The sequence below is a fragment of the Ambystoma mexicanum genome, chromosome 2p (assembly GCF_040938575.1).
Source record: "Ambystoma mexicanum isolate Mex_15411 chromosome 2p, UKY_AmexF1_1, whole genome shotgun sequence".
NCBI classification, from domain to species: domain Eukaryota; kingdom Metazoa; phylum Chordata; class Amphibia; order Caudata; family Ambystomatidae; genus Ambystoma; species Ambystoma mexicanum.
The window spans coordinates 1,154,063,870-1,154,077,926 of NC_090923.1; the positions used below are offsets into that span (position 1 = coordinate 1,154,063,870).

Here is a 14,057-nt window from a genome sequence, read left to right on the forward strand (position 1 = left end):
GGTTTACTATGTGAATGGATGATGCAAGGGATTGCGATTCAGAGTTCCAAAAAGTTAAGGAAGGTTCAAGTAAGTAACCTTCTCAATCCAACTATACTAGGTAAGGCCCAGGAGGGGATCCTTGACTAGACCACAACTGACCTAAGTCAGGACAGAGAGAGAGATAGGAACAGGACTTTACGCCCCAGAAACCCTATGGAGGAGAATAGGGGGTCGAAAATAGGTTACCCTACCATCCTTATTCAGATTATCCCAGAAAACACACCAGAGGTTCTGACTTCCGTTGGGGGCAAGTCCTTCTGTGCTTAGCCCAGTTGAGGGAGGCCAAGGATGTTGCAGGTGCACAGGTCGGTGTCGGACATGAGATTTAGTTTCAGTCGGCAAGGTACCTGTATTATGGTCCCAGGGATTTAGCTAATCACCCTTGCGATGGAAAGGAGAAGACTTCTATACAGCAGCTTAAGAGAAGATTTAGATTTTTGTGTGAAATTCTCTCCACAAATGAGCCCCCCAGCACATTTTGCTGGACTCTTGGATTTTTGACCAGTTCTCCTAAATGAGTGGGAACATTTTTCCACACTCATTCTTTTACACTACCATTGGGGACCTTTTTTAACCGTGTTTGTTAAGTCTTTTTGTAGTTATGCTTTCCTCCAACTTTTAGGGCATCTACAATATATTATTGCACCACGCAGCACTTTCTGTGCAGCGTTGCTGGGAGCTCCTTGAGCTTCCCCTTTAAATTTTCCTTGCAATAACATATGTTAACAAGGACAGGGGGACACTGGTTATCCTACCAGACTTATTTTGCGGGATCAGCATCCCCCACCCCCTTATATGGGGTGCTGAGGGGACACAATGTATCCCTTTTTCCACTTCTCCTGTAACTTTCTACTGACTTTTCATGTATTTTCCTCACAGGCTGCTGTTGCAGCTGCGGTAAAGGACACATGGGTCACCATTGACTTAACATGCTGGTTGTACAATTTTTTTCACTATCTCATGATGACTTGTCCTTTCCTGAGCCTTTGTCTGCCTACCTGGGTGGGGATGAAGGTTCTCCTAGGGATTTCTGGTCTTTGGCAGTGCGAAAGCCCACCAAGGGTCTCTGATTGCCTGATCCAGCCAATTTCCTGCATAAAAAGGTGAGGGTCCTGGAGCTGAAATTGAGTCAACCACTGGAAAGAAAAATCCAAAAGAAGGATGGCTGCAGCCGCCTCCAGCAGCCGTCAGTGTGTGCTGACTAACCACGATTGCTCCAACTTCCTCTTCTGCTTGACAGGGAGGATCCAGACCGCACAACGTCCTCCCTTGAACTGGTGGTCCTAATCAGTCTCGAGACCAACTGCAATTTCAGCCATCCCACGAAGAGGGCGACCGTCCTGGGCTGCAATCTCTCAATACCCTGGGACCTGGGCCATTTTACTGTGCATCCTCTTGTGAAGTACAGTTTGGCCTGGAACCTTGTGGTCATCCGTGTGGGCCTACTGTGACTCCTTCCCGCTCCTAGACGTCTTCTCAACTGAGTCAGAGACCGAGAAACAGAGGGACCTCTGCCATGTGACAACCGTCTCTGCCCCAAAGCCTGTGTCGAGTCCCAACAAGCCAGTATCATGAAGGTAGCCTGCTGGGCGTCCCATCGCAAGAGGGTGACCGTCTGCTCCCGCCAAAAGTTCCTCCTTCAGCCACTAGGCCACGAAATCCGAACCTCATTTTGGGGACCCTCCAGTGACATTGCTTTCTTCACAGAGGTACTGTCCCACTCCTAGGTACTAACCTGGGGGCTTGTTCTGTGCTCCTTCTGAGCGTCTTGAGAAACGTTGGGGTGGACAACCCAATTGGGTTCTCCATGGCCCTAGGACATCAGTTCTTAAGGCTACAATCCTTCAGGGGTTCTACCTAAACCCCTGAAACCTTCTTTTACCAATACCTTTACTTATCTGCAACGTAGAAGAATCTTCTTAACATTTTAACTTTGACGTCTGCCTTCCTTTGTTCTTCTGCCCACTGGCCCTGGTCCCCATCTGACAGACTCATTTCCAGATAAGGGTGGACTACCTAAGCATAGACTGCTTCAAGGTTATCACCAGTGTTGATCTGCTATTGCATTGAATGTTGGTTGATATGATTTGCTAACCTTAAACTACTCCAACCACTTGTGTTCCACAGAAGGTCTACTATTGAAACTGAGTAGTGAATGCAAAAATCCTACTGTATATAAGTAGAACTGTTTTACTTACCTAAAGCCTAGTATTATGTGGGATGTTGCCTTACTATATATGCATAATCATATTTTTATATAACTACAGTGTGTAAGTGTTTCCTTGACTGTGCTCTGAGGTCTTTGTACTTACCTACAACCCTTCTCCCTCCTACATTAAGCCTGGCTGCTCAACCATAGCTACCAAACCTTTTGGGTAGTTCAGGCCAAACCTAAGAGTTGGAACCCTGTACAATTTAAGAGGGGGGGAGTCAAAGTTCAGCCACTGGTGGGCTTTTGTAAAGCTTCCTAACACAGGTGACCTAGAGTACCTCCAGAGAGTGAAGAAGACTGGTTGCAACAATCAGGCGGCGACAGGTGATCTTCGGTTGGCGAACAAAAGAGCAGGCCCTGCACGGCTCCCATTGGGACCAGAAGGCGGAAAATGTCAGAGCAGGTATCTTGTAACACAAGTTGAAGATCCTCCAAGTCCCAAGGATGCACTCTGAACAGCGACAGCTGCAGCGAGAAAGCCATGGAGAGGACTGGTCAGTCGACTCAGCCAGGTACACTTCTGAAGGCTCAGCAGGCATAAATCCTCGAGCAGGGGTTAACACGGTTTGTTCCCACCGGTCCATGGGTTGAAGCACCGACCAGGGTCTTCTTAAGATCAGGACAGAGGAGCAAAGCTTCACCGGGACTTCACTGGAGTAGATGATTGGCGGCTGCAACAGTCGTCCTTGGGTCTTTAGGGAGCTGCATTTGTCCTGGCTCCACCTATGATCTCTTGAATGGTGCAGGAATCCTCCTTTTATCCAGAATTTGGACTGGAAGGGTGACCTAGGTCCATCAATGGTAAGCATCAGCACCATTCAAACTGGCAGTAGCCACACATTCTGCCTAGCAACAGAAATCACGTGGACTGTACCAGACATTCTCAGCCACTACATCCGGCCACACACACAGACCACCACTTTGCAGAAGCTTTCCCCCGGGATCCATACATGGTAATTCCACACCCAAGAGGGGAAGAAGAAGGCCAAAGGACACCATGGCCAAAGGACAGGTGTTAGGCAAGATTGTATGTAGTAACCCTGTGGGGGACTCTCCAGAAGCTTAGCCGAGTTCTCGGACTTTCTCTTCCCCGAGCCAGAGCGTTGGCTCGTGGTTGATGGCGCCGGTGAAGGTGCGCCCTGCCTGGCAGCCAAGGAGCCCGACCCTTCGGCACTCTCGGTGCCCGCGGACTCGTGGTGCTTTTCCTGCTATTGGACCCCCGTCGCCGGAGTGCCCTCACAGGACTTAGAACACTGCTCGGACTTCTTCTCCCCTGCTGGGCTCTTTCCTTCCAGCCAGCTGGCGAGACGGGTCCGACGATCCCCAATAGTCCGATCCGTCATGTTCATGCAAAACGCACAGTCCGTCTCCACGTGCGTTTTGTCTCTTTGAAGGCTGTAGAGGAATCTCGAATGCTTGTCCTCCTTGAACACATTCTGTGATCCGCATTCAGGGCAGTTCCTAAACAGCTTGGATCCGGGTGTCGAGCTTCCTTTCTCCTGGGCAATGTCCACAAGGTAGGCCTCAGAAACTTCTGGAATCCTCCGAGAAGCGTAACTCGATTAAAACTTCGACCTTGAGAGGCGTAGAAAATTCCGAAACGGGACCCCATTGTTTGGAAGTAGAAACTGTGGAGCTTGAGGCTCGATTGAGATAATGTCTTCAAAAAAAAAGCTAAACGCAGTAAAAGCTCGAGAGCTATAGCAGGACTCCTCCCAACATTTGAACGTGCGGTAAAAATCTGAGGATGGCTGCCAGGGGCGGGGTTTAGGGAGGGGGCATTCATTGGCTGGGGGCTGTATGACCCAGAGACCAGTGATTGGTTACTACTAAGAAAGACAGATCAGAAATGAAACTGATACTGATTTTTTCTTTACCGATGATTCCCAGCCTGACTATGGGGAATATTCATGAGCATGTGAATCCATGCCAGACCCCATGCTGGAGAAAGAGGTATCCTGCCATTTCCATGGAGACACGTCATTAGCTGGCACACAGAGAACGTTGACATGAGACGTGCATTTGCATTGTGAAATGGGCCGTACGCGTCTAGTGATGTCAGCTTCAGGGGCGGGGGATATGATTTAGTGCCGTAAGGTCAGTTCACCTTAGGGCGATGCAGCAACGGATAAGATTAGTACAAGATGGCCGTGCCCCGCTGCCTGATTTCGCATATGTAAAAAGTGAGGAAAACTAAGGTAATGTGCCTAGGAATTTCTTTTTTTTTTTTTTTTTTTTTTTTTTTTTTTTAATATCGATCAACGTATGCTTATAACGACTTGCCCGATCGATAGGGACAATAACATTTTTGAGCGCACCATTCCTTTAAAGCAGTTTACATGTGGCTCTGGTGAGGACAAAGTGATTGAAGACAGGCTGCAGAATGGTCCTTAGTAGAGAAGCGAGAGCAAAATGATATTGGCAGAGCAGCACGACGCCACTTCACTTTGGTCCAGGAAGAAGGTGTAGCATGTCTCACGGCTCCAGGAAGAGTGGCCAGAGCACCAGAGGATGTTGGCATGGATGACACAGCAAAGATTGCTTGATGAAAGGTGAGGAAGAGCTTGAAAAAAGAATCTACAGCACAGTGGAGCAGAATTTTACTATCAGGAGAATTAGGAGTAAAGCAGTCCAGCCAGTGTCAATGATCCTCAGAGATGTCCCATCTCTACATCATGTTACCAGTAAAACACACAAGGGGCAAGTGACTAGCCCTGCCTACAGATTCACAGCCATGCACCTTTTAAAGTTTTTGTGGCTATCCAATCAAAATTAGCCAACCAAGCTCAACTTTTATAGGCACAAACAAATGTGGATTGATTGAGATTTGTAAAGCACTACAACCACAAGGCAACTAAGCTATAGCCACACAAAGTAAGACAAACAGGCAGGAACTTAAGCTGCAGAAAAGAGGTGTTTTTTTTTTTTAAATTGAGGCATCTTTGAGACCCTTCTCAAATTTAAACTAGCTTCAGGTTGGTGGTTTTATGGGCTTTGCTAAGAGCCTTACAGGCAGAACAGCCATATGGACCATTCCTCTAGACCCACATAAATGCAAGAAAGGCAATTGTGTTGGATATCTTGGGTAGTCACTGTGCATTATACTATACCAACGCAGAAGAAAAGTGGTGTAGCAAAAAGTATACTATAGAGCTGCCACCAACTTACACCCCAACAAATATTCAGGGTCATGGAATGCAGTCAAGGAAAAGACAAAATGGGGCACACTGACAGCAACACTACCCAGCTATCCACAAGGGCTTCTAAGGGCAGCACAACAAAACGGTGTTGCAGCTGCAGGGGTATCTCAGTATAAGGCTCTCTCACAGCAAAAAGAAGGCCTAGAAACCAAAGAGTCAGCAAACCATGAAGGGACCTACTCAAGTGAGCAAAAGGAATTCTGAAATGACATTCCATCCTGCATTTGGAGGTATGTTTGCTACCAGCTTCGGGGCGAATAATGTCTCCAACACACCATGAAGTCAAGCTCTCTCAGGCAAGTTATGACTGATTTTCCTCTTCACCAGCCATTTAGTTGCCTTAACAAGCATGGTAGGTATTCCTTAATCACTTTGTTTAGCTTCTCTGGAAATTTCTCAGCAGCTGATTCAGGCATGCACCTAATATTTGAGACTGGCATCCTTCCTGGCATATTGATGCCGAACAGATATTTCATGGCGAATATTCCTCTTTACAAGGTGACCTAGATTCACGTGTAACCTGCTGCCATCATCTAGATGCAACAATATTTCTACAACTTTTGCTAAACCAGAGTAAAGGTAAATGCAACGTATAGGTTCTTTTAATTTAAATGAGACTCATGTAGCTATGTGGCTCTCTTCAGGCACTTGGGGGCCAATGTCAGCTACTGCAGCTTGGACATTAAATATTCAGGTTTTCTAAACCAGGGTCCCAGCCCAAGTCTTCAGAGGCCATAGGGCACACAACACACAAAACATTCATATGGACAAAATACAAACATCTCCCTTGTTGTGTGACCTACAGTGCAGTTGTGTCTTTCCAGCTCACCATCAGATTTAACTTGAAACCCTGGCCATTTTAATATGGCTTTCAACATTTCAACCTCACCGACAATCATAACACTCTGGATCAGCCTACAGACCAAAACCTGTCTCACACAAGGCAAGTCCTAAAGCAGCCATATAGTACAAGTTGTCAAACTTGGCACCTGAAGGATCTGTTTCACTGCTAACTTTGTAAGTGGCTGTAACAAACCAATAACTAAATGCAAGTAACCACAGTTTTGTTAGTAAACGGCATTTTTGTTTGATAACACAATCGGAAACGTATTGACTTTTCCTCGAGCAAATCAAAGACACCCATTTTGAGGTAAAAATGTGTACGTGGGACAAGCTACTAACAACTGTTTTGAGACAATTACCTGCAATTTGGAAAGGTTGTTCTCTGCATCAGGAAGTAGATCCAAAGCTTGTTTCTTGATCTTTAGGACATTGTCCTTCTCCAGTGAGCTTAGCTGAGTTTGCTGCATCTCATTGTCCACCTGTGAAAAAGGATAATTAGAAGTCCTCGAAGAGTGCAGTGCCAAGTGTCAATGCAGACAATGCAATATGGTGATTTCAGAGCACTGTGCAGAACCATGGATGTCCTCTTCCACGGATGTTTGCCATTCTTCTAATCCACCCTTCAGTCCCCACTTCCCTCACTAAAAACGAAATCACGGAGACGCCATTCCACTTGACGCCAGTCGTCTAACTGTTCCCACTTCTTCTGATCCGACATAGGTAAAGACAGCACAGGTTGGCGTTGGCAGAATGATTGGAACAAAACCTCTTGCAGAAGCAAGCACCTACTCCCTTACTCTAGGCTCAGGATTCCTCTGATCCGCCTTCAGCTGCCTTCTCCCCCTCATTTCAGGGTAGGATTGTGCATTTATGTTCCCAGTTTATCTGCATAAAATCCCCCCAAACTCTTATAACTAAGCTCTGCTCACCTGCGTCAGGCTCAGACTGAGCTTCCTTAGATCTGCACCAACTTCTTCAATCCTCAGATTCAGCCCATCCAGCTGCTGCTGAAGAAATTCTGCCTCCTGCTGCTGCTCAGCCATGATGTCCTTAAAAGAGCAGACAGGGAGCAAAACATTTGAGAGGTGATACGTTAGTTCATGATGCAAGCATCTCCCGAGGTTTAAGGTCTTCTTTAAATGGCACACATAATACTCCCTATATTCTGAAGTTCACAATTCCAGCACTTTTGCCTTAAATAGGACATACCCAGCTTTCTCTATCCTAGGATTCAGAGTCCTCTGAATGTTCTAACAGCAAGAGACATCCCTCTCAATCACACTAACATTCCAAAAGGCACATTTTCTATATTATATTTACATGGCATCAAGCTTCTCTAGAATGTTGTTAATGTTTTGATTTTGTCTAATGTGAAGAGACTTTATTTTATTGTAGGCTAAGTCTTTATCATTTTGTTACTGTAGATTTTGTTTCTCTGAAGAGCACAGAATACTTCTATGTGCAATGTTTAGGTCAGAGTGGATGGGTTTTGAACAAATATGTTTTATGTTCTTACGTGTTTGACGTGTTTTTGTTATTGATGAATGAGCTTGGACTTCTGGGGGCTGGTGGGAGATCTTTAACGAATGTACTACTGCACTGGTCCCATGCTGTACGGCCACACTCAAGATTAAAGCAGGTTTCACATGCATGAAGCAATTTTAAGGACTAGCACAGAATCTAGCTGGTCATGTACTTGGCAGCAAAGCAAATAATTTCCATATTTAGGGCTGGGGAAGTTTTGATTCACACAGGTGTGATTGTTTATTTATGTTAAAAGAGGAACGTTCTGTTTTGCATTGTATTTCTTGGTAGCACAACATTTGATGCAATGCTCATCAGGCCTGTTAAAATGGATTTCTAGAATCTGGCGTGGGGGACAGATTTTAGGAGGCCCCCCCCCTAATTATAGTGAGAGCTTAGCCAAACCCCATCAAGGTAGAGTGGAGAGCAGTCAAGGCTCTCAGGAGAGTGTAATCGTGGTCAGGGGCCATTAATGAATCCACACAGAATGAGACAATAATTCAGTTTAGACAGTCAATTATAAAAATACAGTTATTTATTAAGACCTTTAGAACACATTGAAAAATGAAGTTAGAAGGTAGCATTATCATACAACACTCTATAATACAACTATACACAATTGCCAGTATGTTCACTCAATATACTTCATCAAATAACTCCTCCAACAATGCAGGTAAGTAATGCAGATTGAGTAATATGATGGGTAGCATTCACAAGTACAATATTCTAACCTTTAGAAGTACAAACCCTAAAATGAATGGGGCCTATGCCCAAATGTCACTTTCCAACACAATGATTCTCACAGGTAAGAGTTTGTTTAAAAAGAATGCTTCAGGTGGCGATTATCAGGTGGTGATTTTCAAACTAATTAAAAGGTCAAATACAATTTACCAGAATATAGGTACGTTTTCTCCTTTCTTCCAGACCCAAGGCTAACGCCAGGGGTAGGATACCCAACCCAGGTTCGATGACCAGTGGTGAGCGGAAGGGAGATATGAGACAAAGGGACTTGTTCCCAAAGTTATCCAAAAGAGCATAGGGGTTTGGGGGGTAGAGGTTTTTTTGGGTGGCAGGCACAGTTATTTTATTTATTTATTTATTTAATATTTGTATTGCGCCGGTAGCTCGCGAGCCTCGGGGCGCAGAGACAAGAACACGATAGACAGACGGACAAGAACAAACAGCAGAGACGGGACAAAAACATGCAGAGATTACTCCAGCTGGAATTTGGACGTATGGTAATTTATTTGAAGATGTGGGTTTTTAGCGATTTATGCTTACTTAACCTCAGGATTCAGATTTTCCCAGATGTCATGATGGATCGTCTGGGGGGAGGTGGAGGCGGGGTTGCTGGGGACTCAATCTTTCGGCCCTTTGTTCTGGTAAGAGGTGCCCAGGTGTTGCAGGTTTGAGGTTGCTTCCCGTCAGGTGCAACTTCAAGATGCAAACCCTGTTGGTGAAGAAATGGAGGGTTCAACGATGCAGACCTCTTTGGGAAACTTTGCATAATGGAGGAAGGCATGTCCAACAACGATCACAGTTTGCAGGTGACGACAGGCGTCCTTCCAGTTGTGGTCACAGAAGCTGCTCCAGGATGGGTCCCCTTGAAGATAGGAAGCTGAAATTCGGGGAGAAGGAGACTTGTGGCATAAGCTAGTGACCAAAGTTCCAGATTCAAACGGTGACAGTTCTGACAAGGCAGCCCACGAGAGAGCTGATCAGTCCACCGGGCAGTCCAGAGACGCATCTGAAGGCTCTAAAGGGAAAGGACTGGATCCTCGAAACGGCATCGAGACTATATGGACCCACTAGTCCAAGGGCTGAAGCACTGCAAACAGTCTTCAGTGATCAGGCAGATGAGCAGGGCTTAACCGGGACGGATACTGGAGGGAAGGATTGCTGGCCAACTCCAGGAATCATCTTCGGTCATCAACGGGCTGCTCTTCTGGGAAGGATTCTTGGCTCCAATGTCGATCTGAAGACATGATTTCTGGAGGAGTCTTCTTATCCAAATCCTGAGCTGGAGGCAAGTCCAAGCCCATAAATGGTAATGGCCTGCATCATTGAAACAGCCAGTAGTTGCCCAATCAAGGACAACATCCGCCCGAGACACGGGTGGCACGAGAGAGTCCCAACCCCCTTCCTAGGCGACGGCGACACACACACACACACACACACACACACACACACACAATTTTCCCTCCATAGTTTCTATGGTCCCTTTTCCATTTGCTCGGTTATTGAACCTGTTCTGACTGAGTGGAAGTAAAGCCTTCAGCTTCAATTCCTCTGCATTTTGCTTATTTGTTATGGGGAAACAGATCAGTCCTTCAGAACATCAATACTGGGAAACTATCTTTCCCCTTTTGTGACTTAACACTGCCCACAGCACCTTACAATGGAGTGCACAGTGCATTGGGATTACTTTTGTATAACCCTAGCTTTTTACACTTGGAATGTTTGGTTGCTTTTATACGTGTCCCGTTTTGCCATTGGGTGCCCTTATCCTACTCCCCGAGGACCCCTCACTCAGGTGATCCTACCGCACTCATCCACCCCCATGGTCTGGATCCAGGGGTGATGGGCGTGCCCTGGCCACCTGAGAAGGGGATTCCCAGGGTTCAGACAGTGAGACAACCTCAGGTTTCTCACACTAGCCTAGGCTTCTCCCAACCCTGGGATTGCATTTAGCGAATGGTAACCCCAACTATCTCTGAAGCAGACTGCTTGTGATGGCCTAAAGGCAAATGGCTTCTCGTTCTAACTCCTTCTGGGAACAATCTAAGTGGGCCCTGATCTAGGTACCCGTGTGTAGTTTGATATAAGAATTGGTGCCTTTCAAAAATACTCCGACCCCACTAGGTCATTTCCTTCCACACACTTCTGTTTCTATCCCCATGTCTCTCTACCTTTCCTCCTCCTCTCCCCCCACTTAGTACACTCACCTACTCTCCACTCTCCCTCACCCTCACCCACCCATTCAAACCCTCTGATGTTCCTCTTTCTATCCTACCTCCACCATTTTATCTTAACTCTGCTCTACTCTCCCCTCTCCACACCACCACTACTCACCCCTCTCCACACTACTACTCCACCCACAACTTCTCCCAGTCACACTCCCTTTCACTCTCCCAGTTACCTTCCCAATCACACCCTACTCTTAATGTCACTCACACACCTTGCACAAACGTTTAAATTAAAGTACCACTACCTCCTACCAACCAAGTCTCATCTTGTACACTCCTTCAGCCCTTCTCCTCCATGCTCTTCTACACCGTCCATCCATTTCTTGGCCCTCCTTCTCCTCCCATAACCTCAGGCGAATAACCCACAACTTACGGTTTACAGGTGTTGTTCTTATTCCTCACACCCACTTTCCATCTCAATTGGCTCCCAGGGCCAACCACTGGCTTTTCTTTCCCAACGGAAGTTGTTACAGGTGAGGATAACCACAAAATGCCCGCCCCTTTCTTGTACGCAGGTCTGCTGGTTGTAATCAATGGCAGGCCGCTACAGCAAGAATTTGATTCAATCATTTGTTTCAATGTCCCAGTTCGTGTGAGGGTTTCCCAGCATATGCAACATGCTGGTCTGACAGGGGGACCACTCTCCATTTAAGAGGATCGTCCACTGGGTTTGATCATTCTGAGATTGTTGTTTCCTGGAGGAGAATACTCAGTGTTCCTGCAACAGCTTGGCCGGTTTTCCTTGCACAGACCTAGGTCATAGTGTCATTTCTTCCATTCTGCGGTGAAGATTGCTCAAAGGCACATCAGCTCTCTGCAGCCTGTCTCTCAGGCATGCTACTCGCTCCTGCTTACACCGCTTTGCGTGCTGTGTTAGGGAGAATGTTCATTTCTGTGCCAATTCCCTTTAACCTTAGAGACCACCAGCTCTTTTGCTGGAATCAGGGCTTTTTAATTTTACCTCCCGAGTAAGTGGGACAATTTCTCACTCACCCATGTGTTTTTCTCACTAGGATTTTTGTGTTTCTTACTTTTTAATGGAGTCTGGTAAACTCCATAGGCATCTGCTTTTTGCATCGAAACACACAGCACCTTTTGTGCAGTGCCACTGAGAAGTCCCTTGGACTTCTCTTAACGTTTAACTATATTTTCATGGGTGAACTACTGTTCCCAAGAATAGTAATATGACCCCTGTCTTACTTAACTTTTCCTTTGTGGATCCAGAACACACCACGCTCTGTGGATTGCTGGTGGTTGCATAGCAACTCCTTTATCCCACTACTCATGTAACATTCTGTTACACTAACTCAATTCACTCCTGGTGAGGATGCTCCAATGACAGGTGCTCGCTTTCACCTACTAGACGATGACCCCATTGGAGTTCAAGCTAATGTTTCTTTAGTGTCCATGGGTCTGTGGGAACAACAGAATATATATGTGTATAATACCATACCTGACAACACAAAAGAATATTATAAGGACAGTGTACTTGTAGATGGCCAGGAGACTACTGCCATCGGAGAAACTGGGGCCAGCATTACAGTGGTTGATGAAAGCTTCTTCAAACCTGAGGATGTAGCTAAGGCACCCAAAGGTCCCACTAAACTTGCTGGGGGTCCTATCCAAATGGTTCCTAGTTTGCTAGCCCTTTTCCAGTGCAATACCATGACTGTACAAATTCCTGTTAGTGTGCAATCTGATGTACCTCAGAGAGTTATGTTGTCTAATGACTTGAAAACTCATAGTCTCCAGTACCCCCAGACCTCCCAGCAAAATGAAACAGGAGCTGACACGATTGGCCAGAGAGGCAACCCGGAGAGACGCTTAGTTGGAGATCAGGGAGAAATCCAGCATCTCAAACCAGCATGCAGGCTAACCTTCCACTTCCAGAAAGAAGACAGACCAAGGAGATATCCAGTCTCTTGTAAGAAAAAGGGTCTCAAAACCAAAACTGCTCTGAAAACTAGGACTCCCCCCCCCCCCCCCCAAGAGGACAGTCCCAGGTGACCCCATTGACCCCATCCCGGCTGAGGCTGAGTGGGTGGACGAACCGACTCCTGAAAACCCAGCTACTGGAGGAACTCCTTCCCTGCTTGGAAGATCTGGATCCTAGAGACCATCCTGAGCTGCAGACTTTGCTTGCAGAAGGTGGATCCTCTAGGGCAGATTTCAGCAGAGGACAAAGAGTTTTCGGAAGTGAGGGAAGGTCCTGAAACTTCCCTGTCCTTTGTTTCTAGGTGTGCCTGATTGAAACCAGTTCCAATTGGCCAGCTGGCTGTCCTGGAGGACAGTCACCCGGCTGGGTGATTGACAGCCTAGGGCTGTGAATGGATGGGAACTTGCTTAAAAGGCAAAGTTTTTGGGACTAGAGGCAGAGTCGACCGCTGGAGGACAACATCCGATGAAGAAGATGTGAAGAAAGGCCAGCAGCACCCTCCTGGACCACAAAGTGCCTGGTGAAGCCCTGCAGCTGTGCCGACCCTCTTTTTGTTTTAACTGGGAAGATCTGCACAGGACGACTTCCTTCCTTAGGCTGGTGGGACCAACTAGCCTCAAGACAAACTCCATATTGGCGTGACTTTCCAAGGCTGCAGAATCCCAATACCCGGGGACCCCTGTTCATCATCGAGTGCATTGTATTCTAAAGTGCAAATTCAGCCAAACCTTCGTGGGCATCCAGAGGACCCTACAGAAGCAGGACATCTTCATCCAGAGTCCCCTCACCAGAGTGAAGGACCGAGGGATTGAGTAACTTCTTACTGGAGCTGTTTGTTGTTCTTGGGGGCTGAGAAAAAGGCACCAAAACCACAAAGAGCCGCTGAATCAAGGAGAATCCATTGCTGCCGAATCCCTCTCTCGAGTGCTGCTGCAGCAGTCCGCCAGACGTCCTCCCTTTCCTCACCACAAACAAGTACCAGGAACAAGGGTCTGCGGCACTGCAACCAAAAGGTATCCAGCTGGAACACATTTTTCAGTTCACAGCTACTGTGGGGCTTGGCGCACATTAACCTTTTGCCATCTGTGGTGCTTTCTACATTGGGGAGTCCTATTTTACCCTCTCTGAAGTTGACCTCAACTCCCTTAAACTAACCGTCCAGCTTGTGCTTCTTCAAGGTGACTCCTCTTGAGTTCCTCTGATTTTCTATTTGAACTACTGACTATTTAAAAACATTTTCTAAGAACAGAGCATCAGAATGTTGAACTGGTCCATTGACATTGGCAGTCCTGGCTCCCTAAAGGCTCCCTTCTGAACCTATTGGCTTTGGCAGT

General features: G+C 46.6%; 1 protein-coding gene across 3 annotated transcripts in view; it reads right to left on the reverse strand.

The window, feature by feature from the left end:
• CCDC22 (coiled-coil domain containing 22) overlaps positions 1-14,057 on the reverse strand; it is a 942,388-nt gene that overhangs the window by 681,677 nt on the left and 246,654 nt on the right. For all 3 annotated transcript variants that reach the window (XM_069645264.1, XM_069645266.1, XM_069645265.1), the window contains 2 exons: positions 7,227-7,346; positions 6,657-6,776 (listed from right to left, as the gene is read on the reverse strand). In XM_069645264.1, the coding sequence (XP_069501365.1) occupies positions 6,657-6,776; positions 7,227-7,346 (240 nt within the window). The remainder of the gene's footprint in view (positions 1-6,656; positions 6,777-7,226; positions 7,347-14,057) is intronic.